The sequence below is a fragment of the Gallinula chloropus genome (genome assembly GCF_964237585.1).
Source record: "Gallinula chloropus genome assembly, chromosome: 19".
NCBI classification, from domain to species: domain Eukaryota; kingdom Metazoa; phylum Chordata; class Aves; order Gruiformes; family Rallidae; genus Gallinula; species Gallinula chloropus.
In genome coordinates, this window is record NC_140104.1 from 10,560,229 (window position 1) to 10,583,058 (window position 22,830).

The following is a 22,830-nucleotide window of genomic DNA, read 5'->3' on the forward strand; positions in this document are numbered from 1 at the left end:
TAAATGGGGCAGTTATATAAAACATCTGTGGAATTCATTTAGGTGAATTCTGCTACTGGTGAAGGGAACAACCAAAGGCATTTGCCTGAGACAATCATCCACGTTGCATGACCACCCACTGTTCCAGTATAGCACATAAGGAAGAACTCCCACTGTAAAATCAGAAAGATCTAAATCTATCTTTTAATGTGCAAAACAATTGCCAACAGGATAGTAATTATCAGAGCTTCAGGTCTTTGAAACCAAGAATCTTTTAAGACTGAAGCTTATTGAATTTTATTTTATTTCTTTTTTTCCTTGCCAGTTGCTAAGAACAATAATGAAATTTATGGGTTACCAAGATACATCTCTTCAGGATGTAATCTGTCTAATCAAATGATGCTAATGTTGCTCTTTGGACCCTTATGATAGAAAGGAGGGAGTGACTGGAAAAACTACAAACATGCATGACTTGACAGTCTGGCACATTCTTTATCCATGAGCACAGAATATGAGGAGAAACCAACAGCCCAAAATCTTAAGATCTACAGGACTGTGACTGCCAAGAGGAAACTCAGGTTATGAATACTCTTAGCTGTAAAGCCATAAGAAGCAGCAATGTATGCCAAGCTTCAGCTCTGGACAGTCCTGAAAGCAAAAAGCAAGAAGTAAAATGAAATTAAACTTTTATGAAGACATATGGCAGGGAAGGTTGTAAAATGCCATTGCAGATCCCTACCTGGAAATTAAGCTACACTGATTCATATGCAGAATTCAAATGTCAGTAAAACCACCTTATTTGCCACATCCATCATTAAGATGCTTCAGTCAGATTATCAAGTGAAACTGGTTAAAAAATAGTCTGTCTGTCACTGATGACAACACACCACTACAGGTTACACAGCCACTGACATTGCAAAGCACTTTCATCCCCAAGTGACAGAGTGAAAAATTGTACTATACCTCCTCTTCTGCACTGGCAACATACCATTTAGGAAAGGATACTAGCCAAGGTATTCATCTTGCTTTGTATTGACTTCAACATCCCTCTCTGCGAAGTCATATTTTCTTTAGTTGCCATGGCAATGCTGGAGAAAGAAGAAGAAGCAAAAAAAAGAGAAGAGTGGATCAAGTTGTTGGTGCTAAGAATAATCTACAGCTAAAGCAAGAGGAAAGCAAGCAGGCAACGCTCCTTCAGAGGACAATGAATGAGGTGACGCAATATGAATGAAACCACATTTTCCCCATTAATCTCTATTCTTCACACTTAAATCATTTTCTCTTTTCTACATAAACCTTTCACATTTGAAGACACTGCAATTTCTTGAAACAGCCAGAGCTTTGGCCTATCTCCCCAAGCTGTGACCAAAACCAGGAGCAAACCTGAAGGTGCTCTTCTGGCATAAGTTTTCAATTTAGAAGTTTGTTTAATTGCAGAAGCCCCATACTTACTTTCACTCTAGAGAGCGTTATGAAATTTCTTGCCTGCCATCAGGATATGATAGCTACAGAAATATTAAGCAACTAAGAGCTGACTCACAATTAAAAAATCAATTTGCAAAGTGAACATGCTGGTTGAGAGGAGATGGAATTGCTATTTGAGACCTGAGCTTTACACAGAGGGTTTCTGGACCATCAAGCCAGGACATACAGTCACCAGGTCTTTGAAGGCATCTGAACACAACAAAGCATTGAGATGTACTCCGACTCAGGATTAACACTGTCCTCTGCCTCCAGATGAGTGGGAAAGCTTGGATTCTCCTGCACTGATGTTCCTTCCCAGCAAGCCCTACCTGGCATTTCCACAAGCTGGAGTTGGGGGAACTGGTGTATAATGCCGTCGTATCAAGTGATGCATCCTTCACAGCACAGATAAAATACATTGTTGAGCTTTGGTCCTAATTAAGAATATCACAGAATCACAGAATTGTAGGGGGTGGAAGGGATCTCCAGAGCTCATGGGGTCTAACCCCCCTGCCAGAGCAGCTCCCCAGCTCATATTGCACAGGGCAGCCTCCAGACGGGGCTGGAATCTCTTCAGAGATGGAGACTCCACACCCCCTGGGCAGCCTGTCCCAGGGCTCTGGCACCCTCACTGGGGAAAAGTTCTTCCCCATGTTGGTGTGGAACTTCCTGTGCTCCAACTTGCAGCCATTGCCCCTTGTCCTGGCCCCACAGACCACTGAAAAGGGGCTGCCCATTTCCCCCTGCATCCCATACTTAAGATAATTATAGACATTAATTAGATCCCCCCATTAGTCTTTTCTTCTCAAGACTGAACAGCCCCAGCTCACTCAGCCTTTCCTCATAGGGGAGATGCTCCAGGCCCTTAATCATCTTCGTAGCCCTTCTCTGGACTCTCTCCAGGAGATCCCTGTCCTTTTTATCCCAAGGAGCCCAGAACTGGACACAATACTCCAGGTGGGGCCTGACCAGGGCAGAGCAGAGGGGGAGTTTCACCTCCTTTGACCTGTTGGCCACACTCCTCCTGATGCCCCCCAGGATCCCATTGTCTCTCTCAGCCCCCAGGGCACACTGCTGGCTCATGGTCACCCTGTCACCAACCAGGACCCCCAGGTCCTTCTCCACTGAGCTCTTCTCCAGCAGCTCATCCCCCAGCCTGTACTGATACAAATAGTTGTTCCTTCCCAGGTGCCAGACTCTCCACTTGCTTTTATTGAACCTCATCTGATTTCTCCCTGCCCAGCTCTCCAGCCTGTCCAGGTGTCTCTGGATGGCAGCCCAGTGTCCTGCATGAACATTCATCCATGAATATGATCATATGTACTCAGCTGACAAAATTTTTTCTCTACTTAATTTCTCTTCTGCTTGTAAATCAGAGTTACAGGATGGAAAACAAAAAGGTGGGCTACTACTTGTAGCTCCACGTAGTATTTTCAAGTAGCTACTTTGAATGCAATGCTTTTGTCAAGACAAACTGCCCAGACTTGTTTACATCTAGAGAAACAGTAGAAAAAAGTTCAGGCTCTGGAGATATGGTGCTTAAGAAGGAAGAGTATTGCTCTCCTTGCCTGGCATGCACTTCAAAATAAACAAACCAAGGCCATAAATACAACACAGCTGGATAGTAACTCAGAACATGACACCTATGTGGCTGTTGACAATATCTACATGAATAACAGCAATTAAAAAAACTATTGGACAAGTTTGTGAGCCTTAAATATGGAGGGAACTTTTATTCTTCCAGAACACCAAGTGGAACAATATGATAAAACAGACATAAATGTGAGGAAAGGGAACTACAGCTGTAATTTCAGAGGAGAATAAACTGACAGGAAAATGGACAATGCTTCTTTTACCCAACAGAGACATCTGACACTTGCTCACACCCAGTGTCTGCACACAAACAACACAAAAATCACAGCTAAGGTCAAGCATTGTTTCTAAGGAAGCCTAACATGAATCTCAAGTCCTGCAATCTGAACTGGACATGGCATTTTACACAAAGCCAGAGTATTTACTGCTGAAGTCTCTGAATGTACTTACTCAAGACATCTGGCTTTCATGCACTGTTCTGTACTGAATTCATCTGGTTTTGGGCTTGTCTTTCTGTTACAGTTAAAATAAAGCATCATTTGTCCAGATATTAGTCCTGAAGTACTTAGGTTGACCTGACATAACAGCATTGGAAGGTGATTATAAAAAAGGACTTTCATTCACCTCAGTGGATCCTTCCAGATAAATCTAGCAGGAAAAAAAAGTCACACACACAAATTATATTTGTCTACTTACTCAACACAGAACTGGAGTTCCTGACATTGAATTGATACAGTTATTTCCAGCTTCTCTCTGAAGAAAACAACCCTTGGAATGAGCAGCTCTGGATCATCCCAAGTACCTCTGGCTTCCCAACCAGGGCACTACAGTGTCCCAAGAACAGCTGGCAAAAACCTGGCTAACAACTGTCCTTCAAGCCTTACAGCAAAAGGTCAGTATCACAGCTCACAAACATCTCAAAGAAGAAACAGCTCAGATCAATGACCTCTAAAGTATTTCTGGAGCAATGAGTTCTTTTGGGCTCAGTTCCATCCTATCTGCCTGCTTCATCTCAAGCAGCCCTTGATACAGTATCTCCAGCCTTCCTATAAGGTGCCAGGAAAACTTTAAAGGGAAAAAGAAAAATCTGTTAGCACCTCTTCAGGTGGGGGCTGCCTTTTCCAGCTCTGGTTTTACCCATAAAAACACAAAGTTCAGCAAGCCAGAGCCCATTTTAGGTGGCATGATTGTGGTTTTAGCAGTAGCAGAATACCTTGGAAAGCAAGATGAGTTCATCACACCCACCTATGTTAAGATGTAGGTGACAGAAGGGCCAGCCTATGGCACTCACAGCTTTCAGGTCACAGAAAAGACTCTTCCAAAAGCTCTACAGAGCAATTTCTTTTACACAGAACAACATGCAGTGACAGGGCAGATCAATAATAAGGTTATACTGGCAGCCTGTGAACTTGGGCATACATTAGGAAACTGGGAGTTTATCAGTCATTAAGAGAATACAAAGTGTTTGGTATCATATAGGCAAAGCCCTGGCATTTTCAACCAGCAGCTCTGTTAGAACAAATCTAACATTTTACTACTAAGTTTGGATATACTTGACTTAAAAAAACCAAACCAAACCCCAAACCCAGAGCTGTTTCAGAGCAGAACTAAGACACACTGCCAAGCATTTTTTTTTATTTGCAGCCATCTATTTAGCCTTTTATTTTCTTTCACACTTCTGAAGCACCAATCAGCAGAAAGTGAAAACGAAACTCATCGTTAACTGGAAGCAAGGAGGGTTGCAGTCACTACCTTTGTAAAGGGGCTGCCAGAATCCATTAACCAGTGCTCTTTGTTTCTGCAGAAGGAACAGGAGACAATCTGCAAAGCTGCTCCTCCTCCTGGACTGTGTAGTACTGCCTGTGCTTGGCTCCTGTGGATACACTAACTCATCTAACCCTCAAATGCACCTGATGTATTAGATTACACAGGAGAGTCTTTTCAGGATTAAAATTACCAGACAAGAAAGTGAAAATGAGATTGGAGGAGGTGAGAAATAATCACATCATTCCCTACCCCAACAGAGCATGAGCATACAAAGAAAAGCATCTAAGAGAAGGTGTTGGCAGAAATTCTCAGCAGTGAGGAAACACCCCTGTATCAGCACAGAAAAAGCAGTTGCCAGTGGGGGCTGAAAAAGGGACTACAAAATCACATCAGCAAACACATGAAATTGCAGCACAGGTGAGAAGATATGGCATTTGATAAAGCTATTCATTTACAACTCAGCATACAGGTATTTCTTTTGTTTTCTAAAGTAAAAAGCCATAAGCTTGCCCAAACCTTACGTTTGCCAGTGAGGAGAGCACTCAGGAAGTTTTCAATCACTAGGAACCAAGTTGGAAACAAAACCCCAACCCCAAAAGAGTAAGATTTCCTAGCTGTGCACAGGAAATCTTGCTCAGTGACCTACAGTTTCTCATCTTACACCCCCACACCAACTGGATGCTTGTGCAGATGCAGTTTTAATACAGCATTTCTCAAAGCACTCCTGAATTAAGCCACATGTTTTCCTAAAATGCATCCAATGACTCATTAAGGTATGCATTAATTTACAGAAGTGAAAACACAAGATGATTGCCAGGATATAAAGGGTTGCTGAGACACTTCCAAAATGCCTCTGGAAGTAATTATTACAGATTATCATGGAACAAAAGGTTCCTGCTTTAACATCTGAGGAGTGAAACTGTCCATTTCATACAAAAAGGCAGGGTGTATCTGTTTAAGTTTTCATCTTATGAGATTGGAATGTTCTTCATTTCTTCTACCTGGTATTTTGAAAAAAAAAATGTACCTCAATGGTCTATGTTTGAATGAAGAGCCCTGAAGAAAAAAATAAGTAATTATAGTGATTACCATTTTAATATGACATGGTCTAGTAATGAACTGTAACCGTGATATCCACAAACAAGAGTTTAACTGGATTCTAGTTACCATTAACAAGTCAAAATTCAAGTGAAAAGCTCTGTTCTTCACATATAATTTGATTACTCAAAACATGAGCTGGTTTACCTAAGCCTTTCTATCTGTAAATGAGACAATTAAATTGAAGCACTAGCAGAAAACACACAGCTCCTGGGGGCTACTCTGGGGATTGGGCTGATACAGTTTTAGGTACTGCAGCTTCCTCATATCCTTCATTTTGGTTTCATTCCCATCCCTAACATATGCTCACAGATTTACTGTTGCCATTTCTCCACTGCCAAATGCATTGAAAAAAATAGTAATAATTTAAAAAAAAATCATATTCTTCCCATTCACAATATTGGCCCCATTTAGTCACTCGACACTGTTATCTCCCTGGATCAAGAATACCTTTTCTCTGATGTTTTAAAGCATCTACACAAAATGTACAATAAAAGATTAAATGCTTCTTCCTGGAAGGGAGGTGGCCCTGACTTCACGTTTCATTTGGAAACTAGCAGGAACTATTCTTGGTGCAGCACTGGCTCCATCTACTACAGTTGGGTGTAAACCAAGTTTCTAAAACCAGATGGTATTCTGCTCTCTATATTTAATATTAAAGCACTGCTGAAGTACAACAATAAAAACTGCAGCACTGCTGGAGAAATCTCTTCTGGGTAAACTGGAGGTCAGTGCCACAAAGAGCCCACCCATCTCTCCCACAAATCTGCAGCTGGATTATCTCAAATCCCTCAACATTTCACTTGCATTTCAAACCCATCCTTGAATGTCCAGCAGTGCTGTGGGTATGCAAGCAACCAAATTTGTCTTTAAAAGTAAAACAACTGATATTTTTACAGAGTTTCTCACCGGCACCAAAAAATACTGAGTAATAAACAGTTCCAGCTACTGCTACAGACAAACTAATTTAACATGCAGGGAGAGGCTTTTAATGCTGCTTGTCTTGGAAGCAAAGTGGTTTTACCTCAACAAACGTTAAAGCTGTTGGGTATTTTCACCCCACAGAGCAGCCACGTACACACAGCGTATTATCAAGTGAAACGTACCAAAAAGTCAACTCCTTGCTTCATCCATTGAGACAGCTCAGTCAAATCTACATTGATGAAGAACTAAAACAAAGCTCTAAAGGAACAAGAGATGTTTTTAAAAAAATCAAATAATTCATGTATTACTGGAATTTTGGCTTCACTTTGTACTCCATGAATCAGCCTTGCTCATTTAAATTCATGACAATGTCTATGATTAAAGGAATGGACTCTGTGACTCTGCATAGAAATGCAAGCTCTAGTTTTAATTTGGTAAAAAATATTGGTGTATTCCTTATTCTTTGAGTATACATACATATATATTTGTATCTATGAATATACATGTGTGTGTATATATATGTGTGCACACACACACACACGCTTTTTCAAATCACTTTACAGATCATTGCCTTTTGATGAAGCCTGAGATGGAAACAAAAGGAATGTTTCCCCAGAAATGCAAGAAGACACAGAATCTAATTCAATGCCTAGTCATCCCCCCAAAGTAAGGATTCAATGCCAATTTTTCCCTGTTAGTAAATCCTAATTATTACCTAAAGAAACACCCCAAATATAAAGGGGAGGTTTGGGTTTGGGTTTTTTTTTAGAATTAAATCTATGGTTTTGGTCTGGTTTCAGAGTGGAATTGGAGGAGGACAATCTTTAATACACAAACACTGACAAATCAGCCCGAATCAGGCTTCAGCAACGTTCTTACAATAAAACCCTAAGAGCTTGTCACACTCCACATGCAAAACTGTAAAAAAATTCAAGCTGAGCCAACCTAAAAATACAAGTTGTTGGAAAACAAGAAATAAATTGTTTGCTATTTTGGAGAAGTGATAATGTTTGAAAATGAAAACCTAAGAACACCAAACATATTAAGCAGAAAAAAAACCCCAAGATATCTATGCTTATATTTAAATCTGGGCAAGAGAAGCAAATGCTGTTCCAGAAGAACTGCAGTACAAAGTATCACATCCCACTCCTTTCTGGAAAGAAATATGCTGCAGTAAGAACCCATGTCATGCCACTCTGTTAAAAATCGATTAAAAGTTTAGAATTAACAAAACATCTGGAGTAACAGCCCTCCTCATCACTTCAGTAACTGAATCATTTCAGCTGAGGTGTCCACAGAGTCTCTTGAAGGTACACTTGCTCCTGCGGAGGAACCGTGTGCAGGAGGAGCTGAGGTTCTGCACCTCTTTGGTTCTCTCCTCTGTGGAAAGTTAGAGCAAAGGTTTCACAAGGAGTGCTGACTGTCAGTCCCTGGCATCGGGGTCACTGCTACAACAGCTTGTCAACAACAGCCTCTGCATGCACAGAAAAATGCTTCCCAGTGTTTAGAATCACCGTTTAATAACCACCACTAAAATAAACCAAGGAATTTTTTAGCTTCCTGAATTAACACCCAAATAATGAGTAATGAACCACAGCAGATGTAAACCTTGAAGTCTGAGCAGTATTAGTAGCCAGAACTGGCTAATTACATCTGACTTCCCTCAAGGAATCTGCATTCAAATGGCTTCCCTGTGCACAGTTCTCTCTTTTAATTGGTTTGCAATAGATAAAGCGATTGATAGTCAGGAGTTGGGTACATTTCTACCTGGTAAAATAATTTCAGGGTTTTTTTAGCACCAATTAATTAGTAACACCCCAGAATACTTGCAATTACTGGGGATGATAAGAAAAAGAGTAGAACGAGCGAAGAAATAAAATCACCCTGGTTTCACCAGAGTTGGAGCTGACTTAAGATGATGTAAATGAAACCACGTCTCCTGCTCAATGTAGTTACTGAATAAGCTTTTTTCCCCCAAAAAAGAAATGTAGAACATTTCTGGCAACAACTACACAAGTTCATTCACTATGGATAATTGGTACAATAAGGAGTGCTGAAATCCAGCCTCTTAAAAAACCAAAACAAACCAAAACCCCCTTAATTTATTAAGGGAAGGAATGTGTTCAGCAAACAGCACCGAGGAGCTCTGAGCCAAGCCGTGCAGAAGGGACTATTGCATGAGAAGCAGTCACTGTGGAGATGGTCAACTCAGTCAACCACTCAGTGGCTCAAGCAAAGGAACCTCTCAGCAGTTTGAAACCCCCCCAGGACACCTACTGATAACACCATGGAGCTTCTGAGCAGGCTCCTCACCAGGAGGAACCTGGGCGAATACTCAGGTAGCTGCCCTGTGTTCCCAGGTGCAGGGGACCTGACACAGAGGTTCACTTACCACACACACACATAGTCTCAGCTTCTCTGATGACATCAGGCTAGGCAAAGAGCTCAAATGATAAAATACAAGTAATTTTGCAGGATATTAAGCTTAATAAATCACCATATGCTGTTTAATGCTCTAGTTACCGGAGTGGCAGCAAATAAAGAGATTCAACAAATGCTGAGCAGTTTTACATGAGGAAAAGTTAGGGCTGCAAGCATGGAGAGGATGTTTCAATCAGGAAAGGACTAGAAACCAAAGTAAAACAAGTATTCACAATAACTGTGCTAAGTTTGGCCGATCTCTTTATGAGGCTGTGGTGAGATGACCACCACGTTTTCAGACATTATTGTACTGACCACCTCTAGTTCACCACTGTACGTTCATGTGGTTTAACACATTCTTCCACCACGTTAATTATACTAAGCCCACTATATGTACTTAAGCTAGCCAGCCCTTAATGGCCACAGAACCTTGCTGCACCTCTAATTACTCTTCTTGATCACTTATGCCAGTACATGCATTATCTGAAAGCATATCTTGCTTTCTTTCTTCTTTTTTAAAGCAATAATCTAAAATTTAAAACCATTAAGTGGGGCACTCTGAATTATTGGTCTGCAAAATCCCAGAGTTCAATGGACAATTGGGAAGGGCACAGATGCTAGAAGTCATTTTATGATGCTACAGTTCTAAAATTTCTACATCAGTTGGAGAATGTTTCATGTAAGTATTTAAACCATGTAAAAATCACCCCAAAAGGTGAAGAAGAGTAATACAACAGCCATAACCTCTCAAGCCCTTGTGGTAAAATCGCTTGCTGACACCAGCTGCCTGCCAGGGTGCTGAATGCACTGAAGGATTACAGAAAAATCCTGTTGCAGAAGAGTGCTGCTGTGAGAAGGAACAGCTTGACTGCTGGAATAGCTCTGAACAGTTCAACCTGTGAGTCGCTCTGCTCTATCATCCCCTGGGTTTTTGTAGGGGCTATTCACATTTCCACAGCAAGTCAAGTTTCTAAATTAGGTTGTCAACATCGACTAGGGAAATAAAACAAACCACCATCCAACCCACCACCACTTCATTGTGGTCCTGCCTACAAGTTGTAAACAACACAGTTACTGTATTAAAGAAAAAAATAGATCTTTGGACACAATTCAGCATAAACACTGATTGTACAGAAAATAATGAAATAGTGAGTTAATTCCTACCTTATTGTTTCTTCTATCAGTCGATCTGAGCTGAAAGCCAAAAGAAAAACAAAAAAGTTAAAAAAAGTAACACTGTGGTTTTGCCCCAGCTGGCAGCTAAGCACTAGTAACAAGTAATAAGCACCAAGTAGTATTTTATTAGATGATTAAATCCATGGTTGCTATAATACAAACCTTTACAAGCCTGCCCTCAAAATGTCTTATTTCAAGAGGTTATCACTTTTTGCTGCTCCATAGATTTGGTGTATGTGACAAGAATCTTTGTAGAAGATACACAGTGTCCTCTGGAGCAGCACTTCCTACCTGTGCTAGAGCAGAGGCTCAGGGGAACACATAAAGCACTGAGAAGACAGAAAAAGGGCAGTGGGCTCCGTGATTCATGGCTAATTAACATTAACTGACTCTGATATGTACCAGGAGCCCAGGGCAGTTTGTTAAAAAGAGTATTAGAGAAGGAAGTACCTAATTCTACTGCTTTTCAATCCTGGCCATTCCTGCCCAGCCCTTCAAAAAATGCAATTAAAAATAAAAGCCAAGACTTGGTTCCAGGCGATAACCACACTTCAAAACCCTGCTGCAGAGCTAGTTCACCCAACACTGTTTTTATGGTGGTTAACAAGGCAAGTTCTTTCTACAGCAGCACCAGTTGGATGAGAATGAAGGGCTGCATATGGGAAATGGAATACATGCCATCTGTAAGAGAGAGACCTTGGTAACACGTGCCCCTTCCCCCTCGCTGCCACCCGTTAATCGAGCTTTTATGTAGCATCGCTGGGGAAAGGCCAGCCTGCAGCACAGCACCAGAGAGAACACTGCCCTTCCAAACGGATGTGCAAGATTAAGATGACAAGCAAGGGCCTCCAAAGACTACAGCAATTTCTCTTTTCACAGAATCACCGAATCACCAGGTTGGAAGAGACTTTTGAAGATCATCAAGTCCAACCATTCCCATCCTAAGCCAAACCAGATCCCTAAGTACCTCATCTAACCCTTTTTTGAACACACCCAGGGATGGCGACTCAACCCCCTCCCTGGGCAGCCTGTTCCAGCCCTGACAACTCTTTCAGTAACAAATTATTTTCTAATATCTGCTCTGACCCTGCCCTGGCACAGCTTCATGCCATTGCCCCTTGTCCCATCTCCTGTCCCCTGGCTGAAGAGACCATCGCCCACCTCTCTGCACCCTCCCTTCAGGTACTTGTAGGTGGGGAGAAGGTCTCCCCTCAGCCTCCTCTTCTCCAGGCTGAACATCCCCAGATCCCTCAACCATTCCTCACAGGATTTGCCCTCCAGCCCCTTCCCCAGCCTGGTTGCCCTTATCTGCACTTGCTCAAGGACCTCAATGTCCTTCTGATGGTGGGGAGCCCAGAACTGGACCCAGCACTTGAGGTGCAGCCTCACCAGTGCCCAGTCCAGGGGCACAATCACCTCCCCAGACCTACTGGCCACACTGTTTTTGATCCAAGCCAGGATGCCATTGGCCTTCTTGGCTGCCCAGGCACACTGCTGGCTCTTTTCCTGTACTCATTATAGACAGGGTTTTAATCAGTGTTTTACAGCTGATTATGAAACCCCAGAAAAATGTATCCTATGACAACAATCAATAACTCAAGTGTGATACTGACATGGAATAGGTGACTGCATCCGTGCTTCCCATACTGCAGGAACAACGGTGCATCCCCACAATTACTGTATTTACCCCATAGATTTGCCAAAATTATTGTAGAACAACAACAAAAGAAGCAAGTTTGCAGTTTAAGAAGGAAATCAGTCTGATAGAAAGAAGTTTCATGCTGTGGTGGCTATCGCTGCCAGGATTAGAGTAGAATTTATTGTTGCCAAGCCAAGAGGAATAAGAGACACTGGAGGAGCATGACCGCCTTCGCCTTCCATCCTCCTTGTTTCAAGTGTTTTGCCACCCCAGGAAGGGAAGGTATCAACAGCCTCCGGCACAGCACAGTTCTGCCTCTGACTCAGCCAGAGCTGCCCGATTTGGAACTTTTCTCCTACCCACAGAAGTTCTGGAGATCCCCCCACACCTCCAGCTGGAGGCACGGCGAAGGAGCACGTTGCACAGCGTGCGTGTGTAAACTGCTCAGGGAGGGGGGACAAGGGGAGGGGGGAGATGTTAACAGAATGTCCTTATTTGTCTGTGAAGAGGAGTGAAAACATGAAGGTTACTATTTCAGTCTAGTCCATGGCTCGAAATATGGAGACAGCACACAAAGCACTAAAAATATTTTGCCTGATTTTAAGTCGAGAGGGACTCAACTGGGGCAGCAAACCCTGAAAACAGGGACTCCAACGACTCACATCAGTTGCAAGCACACTGGTTTAATCAAATAAACCCATTTCCATTCACTGTGTGGTATTTATTACCACTGGCACGGAGAAGTAAAACACCAGAGTTATGTACACAAGATGATGTAAGCAGTCTCAAGTCTCACAGCATCAGATAACGTCCCCGAGGCAAGCAGAAAAGTGATGCATTAAAGATTACTGTAATTGCTGATTCTCAAAGATAGAAAATTCAACTGAGAACGTGCCTTTCATACACAGAGTTGAACAGGCAAGTGTCTTGTGGGCAGTGCATAATAAGAATAAACTGCAAACCCATCAGAAGATGGTTTGGAAGGCAGGAATGGTACACAAGAATGCACTGTTTTTAAAAAGGTGTGGGGTTTTTTTTAAATTTGTTAACAAAAAAAAAAGCTATCTGAAGCCTAGCTGGAAATAAGTTCCACTGACAAAAATTCTGTGGAACAAATCATTGCTAAAACAGGCCTATTGGAACACAAGCCCTGCCCTGGAAAACTCATCAGCATCACTGTCTGTCCATATTTAACGGGTGAAATTACAGTATTTTCGTGTTGATGAAAGCGAAGTTGAACAGATTCAGTAGACCTCAAGTGAACTAGGATACTCTCCATGCTTTCCAGAGCACAAAATATTGGGCCTGCCAGTTTGCAGCAGAGCCACTAACTGCTTTTTGTGTTAGAGAAAGCAGTCATTAGGCAGTTTTATTACATAATCAGAGATGTAAATACAAAAAGTAATTAAAAGCTTGTCATTCGATTATATTACACTGCATTATTTTTCATATATATGTATGTATACACACACACAAAATCAACCCTGGAAATGTAGCTACCTTGAAAACAATGACAGGCAGAAGGTATTAACAATGTATAAACCCTGTAACAAACAGTTCTTATTACCAACACACAGAGACATCACATGCAAACACCAACACAAGGCATCTGAAGTCACAAGATTAATGTCTCTCACCACGCAGGGAGCTCATCCAACTACTTAAAAGGATGAGATGCATACAACTTTTCTTTCAGGATAACTGATGGATAGGAAAGGGCAGCCTGAATGAACTCAAAGCCTTAAATAAATAGGCAGGGAGCATACAGATTTACACAGTTTCCAGTCTGTTCTTCCCACCCTGAGGAGCACCATCGTTTGATGGCTCCCAGAGGATTTCCAAAACCATGTCCACTTACAGGCAGAGGAACAAGCCCCAGCAGAAAATGGCAATGACATTCACAGAAATTTTGGCAGCACGAGCAGGATCTGAGACTATTAACAACCTGTTTTGCACAAATAAACCTGTTCTGCAATTAGGAATAATGCTCATTTCAACTGTCTGACAAAATAAAAAACCAACAACACTGAACAAGGCAATTTTGGTTAATTTACAGATTCAAAACACTACAAAAAAGAGGCTCTTAGAAAAAAAAAAAAGACAACAAATTCAATGGACATTACCTTATGAACATCCAAGCAAGCAAACAACAGCTCTGGGCACTATTAATCTTATTTGCCATCTGTTTCAATAAGCTTTGCATTTTTGCCATTGAGACAGATGGCACTTTGACAAAGCCATTTAAAAAACACAATATAAAAGAAATACTGAAAGGTGCTGAGGTAATCACCTACTGTAATAAATGGCACAAATCCAACAGTAGCAGCCATGCATATGAAACCATCAGGCCTCTGTGCAATGGCTGTCTTCAGAGAAGATTGTGCAGTTTGTCATTTAAATATGCAGACAGGTGAATTAATCCAAAGGAAAAATTAAGTGAAATATGCCTCCAGGATGGAAGAGACGCCTGCCCATCATGTCAAGCTGTTACAACTAAAGAAAGCAGTTTATTTTCTTTGGGGCTTTTTTTTTTTTTAAATTATTTATTTAAAGCAAACCTCTATGCCAGTAGCTAAAATTCTGTGGTATAGATGATTACTTGGTGAGGACTGGGCCCCTCACAGATCCATAGACTGTGCTGCTGACTTACTAGATACCCAGTACAAGCACATCTGCACACAGCTCATTTCACAATGCACTTTAAACCCTTCAAATAAGATTAAGGGCAATATTATCACAAAGAAAACCTTTAAAAGATTAGGGAAAACCCCTGTAGAATAGATGTAGTAGTTGATAACTGTTTCTTACTTTCATAAAGAATAATTACAGAAATAACAAGTTTACTTTGTTCTTTAACTGCAGGATTAATCACTAGCCTCAGCTCTCAAACTGCCTGCACTAAATCTTTTGTATTTTCACAGTCCTGAATCACCAGGTGATAGGGAGCTTCCAGGAATGCAAACACTGCAAAACATACTTGATATTCTAATATAAATATACACATTATGATGAAGCCAATCAGACTTCCAGTCAGTTATTTCCATCATAATAATCATTCCTAGCTCACAAGTGAAAGACACACTATGCACATACCCCCCAGGCTCCAGCTCATGCTTTATGCTTGCCATCAACGTACCTTAGAATCCAAGAAATCCTGAAGATCATTAAGCTCTTTAAAAGCTTAACTAGAAGAGTGTGAGGCAGAACATGTTTGTGGGTTTTTTTTTTCCAGTGATAACAAACAAGATATTCCAGATTTTATAAGGCTTGTCTCAAGCTTGATTCAATTCAGTGTCAGAGTGAATTGTGCTGGAGCTGCTTAGCCACTTCAGACAATCTCCTACAGTTGCTAATGAAGACAAAAATTGGTGTAGAAGACAACTCACTGACTGAGACTCAACACAAGAGCATGGAGAGACAAATATTCCTAAGGTATAGGAACCCAGAGAGAAAATTCGTAAGAGGACTGCACAGACAACAAAATTCAGTCCTGCTTCTTTATGGAAGAGCAGAGGTAGCACCTGCTATGAATGCACAGAGTGTGAGAGAAACGTATTCCACAGCAAAGCACACGTCTTCCATGTCCAGCATAAAAGCAGCAGGTTGGCCAAACCCATGGGGTAAAAATGGGCATTTTTGGGGACGTGCAGTTTCCCCACAGTAACTATTCTGAAAGCAGAGAAAGGTTCAAATCACAGAATTGTAGGGGTTGGAAGGGACCTCCAGAGCTCATGGGGTCCAACCCCCCTGCCAGAGCAGCTCCCCAGCTCATATTGCACAGGGCAGCTTCCAGACGGGGCTGGAATATCTCCAGAGATGGAGACTCCACACCCCCTGGGCAGCCTGTCCCAGGGCTCCCTCACCCTCACTGGGGAAAAGTTCTTCCCCATGTTGGTGTGGAACTTCCTGTGCTCCAACTTGCAGCCATTGCCCCTTGTCCTGTCCCCACAGACCACTGAAAAGGGGCTGCCCATTTCCCCCTGCATCCCATACTTAAGATACTTATAGAAAATAATTAGATCCCCCCTTAGTCTTCTCAAGACTGAACAGCCCCAGCTTATTCAGCCTCTCCCCATAGGGTAGATGGTCCAGGCCCTTCTCTGGACTCTCTCCAGAAGATCCCTGTCCTTTTTATCCCAGGGAGCCCAGAACTGGACACAATACTCCAGGTGGGGCCTGATCAGGGCAGAGCAAAGGGGGAGGATCACCTCCTGTGACCTGCTGGCACCACTGCTATTTATTGTGGGTTCCAACACAAAGTGCCACCTGTGGTGGGTCCCCTTTCTATGGGAATTAAGGCATAAAATTAAATAGCCTACAAGAATCAATCATAAAAGCCAACACAAACATGAGCATTAAGCCGATGGATTGATTTGCTCCAAAGGAACAGTATGTTAACTACATCACACCTACAAAGTCTAAACACGTAAGCCAGCTCATTTCTGCAGGTCATCGTTCTGGGGAGTCTGACACTCAGTATTCACTTTCAGTGAGAATGAGGAATAGCTGCAAAATTGGAAAAGAAAAAAAAAATTACAACATCAAATTGCTTTTAATCAATGCAAGGGATTTGTTAAATCTAGAAAGCAAGCCACCAGAACACCACTATTGTTCTAGCCAGGAGTTAACCAATATTATTTGGTGTTGAATTTCTTTCTAGATGGTTCACATGTACACTGTATAGGAGGAAAAAACCCCAAAAATGCAAGAAGTGTGTTTTTCACCACAGGGAAGAATTTGTCAAAGGATTTCCAAGAAAATAAACAGCTGCTGGTGGTGGTAAAACCTACTCACTCCAACCTGCAACCCTACAGCACAAAATTCACTAAAAATTGGACTCCTAGCTACATCTATCTATCTTAACAGCTTATCAATTACAGCAATTTGGACTTAAGGTATGCCAATGTAAGTACTTTCTTTGCAGCTAACTTCTGTAAACATGTCTATACGTGCACCATAATCAATGCAAAGATTAGGTGTTTTAACTCGGTTTAACAAACAAGTTAGAAGGTACAAGCAAATACCAAGGGACGCTCTCCCTTTGCAGGGAAATCTCTGAAGCCAGGGATCCACCTTCAAAGATCCAAAACCACCAACAGGTTGTTTCTCCTGGGTTTCCAGAGGGTACAGTCTGCACCTCCACTGAACTCCACGGACTTGCCTGGGAATTATCAACAGAGCGAAAGGAACGGTTCTGCGAAAAGATGAGTTCGCCAAGAAAGCTCTTTGGCACGTAGGAAGTCTAGCAGGGAGAGTGCCTGATGTCTGAAAAGCCCAAGAGGCTGAGCAACAGCAATACTTCTCCCTTTAAAGCTAATCTATAAGAGCCTTCTCAGTAATCTGCAGCATACAGTTTACCCAAAGAACGCAGTTAAAAACTTAAAAGGAAAACAGCTCCCACCGCCTAAATGAAGTGCAGCAGCTGGTTGCCTATTAGTAAGAGTAACCCAATGCCAGGATGGCACCACCAGCCACATAATGAGGTTTCTGGAGGCTCTCTTATTCATGGTTGTGAAAGTTCCTGGATAGATTGACCCTCCCATGTAATTGCTCCATATTACCCATAGGAACAAAGTTAAATGAACTGAGAAGGGCAGGTCTTACTGTAAGTCATTATCAGTAACCACAACTGTCAGAACAATTCCAGTAACTTACTAATGGACTCTATCGGCATTTCCTCAAATTTTACATGCTGCACACTGAACCAGCCTTCAGTGGGAATGCTGATTTCATTATTTCATCTGGTATTTAAAACACACACTTCAGATTAAACCTTTAACTAAAGGGGGGGAAAACCCCCCTCCAAACTGAGCAGCCTTCCACCTCCAACACTCATCTGATGAAAAACCACCAAACCCAAACTGAGTTCTACCAAGATAACCTGTCATTACCCATTTGTTGGGCACACACAGACAAGACAGATGCACAAATTACAAGAAACACAAGCTGTTTATCAAATACACCGTAACAAAAAAAGATTGTGCCACTTTACCAGCTCAGTGGTTTTTGACTAAAGCTAGACAAAGCTAAAAAAAATGTTGTTTTGCTACTCACAGACACTTAATTAACCAAGAAAAGAGAACACAAGGAGGAATGTCTTTCAGAAGAACCCCATCATATAAACAACATTGTAATTAGCATCTTTTTAGTTTCCAGCGAAGCTAACACCAAAATGAAGTGAGAGTTATCTCTAGGATGACAATCAAACTTCAATTTTGTAAAAAATCCTAAAATAGCCTTCAGTAGAAAGGCATACTGCTTCCTGACAGCATTTTCACCCACTGTAGTTTTGAAGGTTTGTTTGGTACATGCTATCAGGCTTTTACCCAAGACTTGGCCAAAGCACCCAGCTCTCTACCTGCCTGTTAATTAAGTTTCAGAAAACGATTTTTAAAATTGCATAGTTAACTATGCAAGATGATGAACAATCATGGCTCAAAATTTAAAGTGCACACTGCATTTAAACCATCTGCAACCCAAATTCAGGATGCAATTTATTCATGGGTGAAGATCTCAACATTTTTCTTCCAATTTAATTTCACTGTGTTCTTAGGCTTGCCTTTTTATCTAAGGCTGAACAAGCTGCATTCTTCCAGAAGTGTGACTATACTCAATAGAAACATGGCTCTCAAGTGAGAGGAGAGCACTCTGCATCTTTCACTTGACAACAAAACTCAGGTCCTTGAAAGGTTCCAAGAGAAATTCTATTATCAGGCTAGAATTGGTATGTGTTAGTGGGAATTTGGATCTAGCTCTGCTTAGCAGCATGGATGTGATGGAAGGTACAGCAGATGGGAGTCAATGCCTTTTATCAAACCACTGGTAAAACACCACACTAAGACATCTGCACAGCCCACCATCAGAGTGGCAAGAATGGCAAGAACTTCATCCTGAGGCATTAGTCCAGTGGTTCAAATTAGATATTCTCAAGAGTGACATTTATACAGTAGCACAGTAACTTTTCAAGAGGCCCACTCTGTATTTGAGAAAAATAGGAATAATCACTATTTAACATATCTGCACACATCAAATGTAATTCAACTGCTTGTTTTTACTGGAGGGTCCAATAGCAAGTAATGAGCAAGAGTTCTGGTGTTGAAGAGGGAAGCAACAGCCACCCTGACACACGAAATACAACCCACACACCACATTCCAGTAACAAGGGATTCTCAGATCCCACTAAAGAAATTCTATAAAGCTCCACAATTGTTGATTCTGTGCAAAAGATGCACCTACTTTTCACAACCAACCCATGTAAGAAGGATTTCAGTACTTGTCAAAGTCCTAATTTCAATACAGACCTTGGAGGGGGGGGAAGCTGCCCTAGTTAAGAAACAGTGTTGAAAGGAAAGCTAAAAACAAATAAAACATGCATCACCGACTTGTTTATTTCTGAAGCCAGCAAGAAACTTCAGAAGCAAATGCAGAGCTCTGAAGTTTGAAGTGTGGCTTTACACCCCCCCCTCCCAAATCAAGGGCAAAACCTTGTGTGTAAGGTAAAGACCAGAACCATGAACCAGAGCAGAATTCTAGGCACAACCAACTGTTTTTTTGGTGATATATTCCAGGAATCTTTTACACCATGTTGTGAAGGTTTGTCCTTAGCTCCTGAAGAAATACAGAATAGCTAGGAGAGATTCTACAGCCCCTTTCCTGAGGGTACATGGAAGTTCATGGATAAACCTTCCCATTTGATACGGATGGAAAGCAAACAAGGAGTTGGAGGGTCTCAATGCTTACGCCTGTATTACTGCCTCCTCTGCTACCTGGAAAGTTCAGCTTTGTACCTGAAGATCCAAAGGCAGCCCCCAAAACTAGGTTATGTACCCCACTGCACATGTGTGTGGTGGGTTGACTGGTGTGTGTGTCCTCCTCCAAATATCCACACTGAGGTATAAAAATACCAGAGCAGTCACCAACATCAGGAAAATTATTGATTACTGTAGATTTTAAAGCAATTAAACTACAAGGAAAGCAGGCAAATAAACCTTGTGAGGCTAATACAACCTTTAGTTCAGCGTTTTGGGGTAGGTTTGGTTGTTTAAGTCCTAAATACAGCACAGGAAGATGAAAAGCACTAGCTGATTTTACTCTAATGAAGCTCAAGCTATTTTTAGAGGGAAAACCTCTTTTAAATCCTGAAGCGCTTGGCTGATTTTCACGTTCTTTTATTAAGTTATTTATAAATAATGATACCCAGGAGAGAATCTTCCTTCATTGCCTGCAAGCTTTGAACCTCCCCAAATTCTCATTAAACTACTTCAATAACTTGCTCACACAGTCATAGAATTCCAGTCACGTAACAAGCAGTGAAGTTTCTATTTTTCCAGAAAACATGGACCATCTCCCTCCTTGAGGGACATTTACTATTAAAATAAGGGAATAAGTTGTGCTTGGGCTGGTGTTGCAGTTAAGTGTGTGACAGACCCAAGTCTCATGTTCAGTCTGGGACTAATTACAGGGGAAGCCGATCCAGCCACTTACAAATTGGCCTTATGTCACTCTGTCATGAACCTCCATGGGACAGAGGTTCTGCCAGCAGGCTTGGAAGTAAACCCCATTCAGTCCCAAGCAGAGATGAGGCTAAAGGAGGGAATTACTGCAACTCAAGAACACCCTGCAGCAGTAAGAGAGCAGAGAGAAAAAGCAGAATTGCATTTTGAAACAGGATTACAGTGCAAGTCATTGTGCATCTTTAAGTAAGCTTTTGCAATACCAAAAATCCTCCTTTGTTCAAATCCCTTCCTGGAAAAGCATTTTGTGTGTGGTGCTGCTCAGAGTGAGCACATAAGCCCTACCCAAACAGCCTGTGCTACAGCCATTCAGTGGGAAGTCCATCAGGAGGGTAATCACTGCAGTCATGCTGCCTGGCTAACGAGGCACCAGCACACACTTGCAATGCAATAGTTTCCCAAACTTCCTTACTCCAGAATCAAAGGAAAACAAGCCAATGGTATGTGACTGCATTTGGGAAAACAGCGACAGCCCACTGCCAGAGCTCTCTTGCAATTAATGGCTAACAGAAAACCATTTTACCCCAGATTCCTCAAACTCTCCTTGCACTGTATCTTCCAGCTCAATAGGCAAAGTGCTGCAGGCTTCCATCACTACTGCACAGCAAGTCCGCAGCCAAACTCCAGTGTGTTCAGTGCTTCTTGGCAGACAGTCCAAGCCAAGGCCACAGACAGCATGGGATGGCTTTTCACAGCAGATCTGTTTTGTTTTGATACAGATTCTAACTGAAGCAGCATTTTGCTACTGAATAAAGAGAATAGAGAGACGAGAACACCACATTCTGCTTTGACATGAACAAAAAATAAGTTCAATTTAGCAATTAAAAAAAAAAAACCCCAAACCTTACTGGGCCTGACTAAAGCAGAGCTCAGCAGTTCTGAGGCTGCAGAGCAGGCAGCCAGCAGGCACCCAGGGAAGAGGCTCAACACACTCCTCCCTCCCTGCTGCTTCCCCAACCAACCTGGGAAGGAAAAAAGGAATTGGTGAATTAGCTGTTTTTTCCTACAGTCTCCTTCTTTCCAAGAGAAGATGAAGAAGATGCTGTGGTAAACTACTCATCAGCCAGAACAGTAACTGCCCAGGCATCTGGGTGTCCCTCTGTAAGTGGGGCTGAGGGGAGGGAAGGCAGAGGATGGAAAGGGTGCCTTTGGTGTTAACCCAGTATCAAAGGTCCACTGAAACCCACAGGAACCTGAAGCAGTAACAGCACAGTGAATGGGAATCAGGGCACGCAGAGCAGAGAACAGGGATAACAAAGAAAAGGAAATTAATTTAAATTAAGGTAGAAAACTGGTAGCTTTTCCACGAGATGATGAATGCACCTATAATCAAAGACCCTCTTAAGGTTTTTTTTGTCATCGAGCTGATTTCTCCTTGCAAATTGGTACTGAAGTGAAAACCCATGAGCAACATCAATACTTGGAGGAAAAACAGTCAAAGAAGTCAGTCCACCTGTTAAGAACTGGCCTGTATCATGAACAAAGCTTGAAAGCCGTTTCCTGGTGATTATTCCCTACTGAATGTGGTCATTTCTGCCCAAACAACAGGAGGAAGTTTTGTAACAGTACTGCTGAAAAATGAAATACAAATATTTAGCACTCCAGAGTGCTTCACATATATGAAGCACTGCATGAACATTAATTTCTCCTAATCACCTCCACAAATCAGGAATGTATTATTAATAGCACCATTACGCAACCGCTGCAGATTCCCGGTACTTCTCTTGCTCACTTCTCTTACTCCTCTTTTCTCTTTCACATGCAGAACACATCCCTCTGATTTGATCCCTCACCCACCTACTCTGGCACCCCTATCCTCTCTGTTCCCAGTGAAGAGACACGCAGGGGTGTTTCATGTCCTGAGCCAGCCTCAGCACTTCTCACACACACCTGAAACACTGTAAGTTGAAAAACGTTCTATGGATAGACCGATAACCTGGGTAGATTGACCCTCACCAGAAACACAGAGTCACCCAGCAACAGCTGAAAAACCAGCTCAAAGTATCTGTACCACCACTGGCTCCTGCTTCACTGCCAGACATTTTTTCTGGAATCACAGAATCACCAGGTTGGAAGAGACCTTTAAAGATCATTAAGTCCAACCATTCCCATCCTAAGCTAAACCAGATCCCTAAGTGCCTCATCTACCCTTTTTCTGAACACATCCAGGGTCAGTGACTCAACCCTCTCTCTGGGCAGCCTGTTCCAGGCCCCAATGACTCTATCAGTAAAAACTTTTTTCCTAACATCTAATCT

General features: G+C 42.0%; 1 protein-coding gene across 2 annotated transcripts in view; it reads right to left on the bottom strand.

The window, feature by feature from the left end:
• GOSR1 (golgi SNAP receptor complex member 1) overlaps nt 1-22,830 on the bottom strand; it is a gene marked incomplete at its 5' end in the record, with an annotated part of 34,516 nt that overhangs the window by 2,756 nt on the left and 8,930 nt on the right. For both annotated transcript variants that reach the window (XM_084273038.1, XM_084273037.1), the window contains 2 exons: nt 985-1,067; nt 10,411-10,440. In XM_084273038.1, the coding sequence (XP_084129164.1) occupies nt 985-1,067; nt 10,411-10,440 (113 nt within the window). The remainder of the gene's footprint in view (nt 1-984; nt 1,068-10,410; nt 10,441-22,830) is intronic.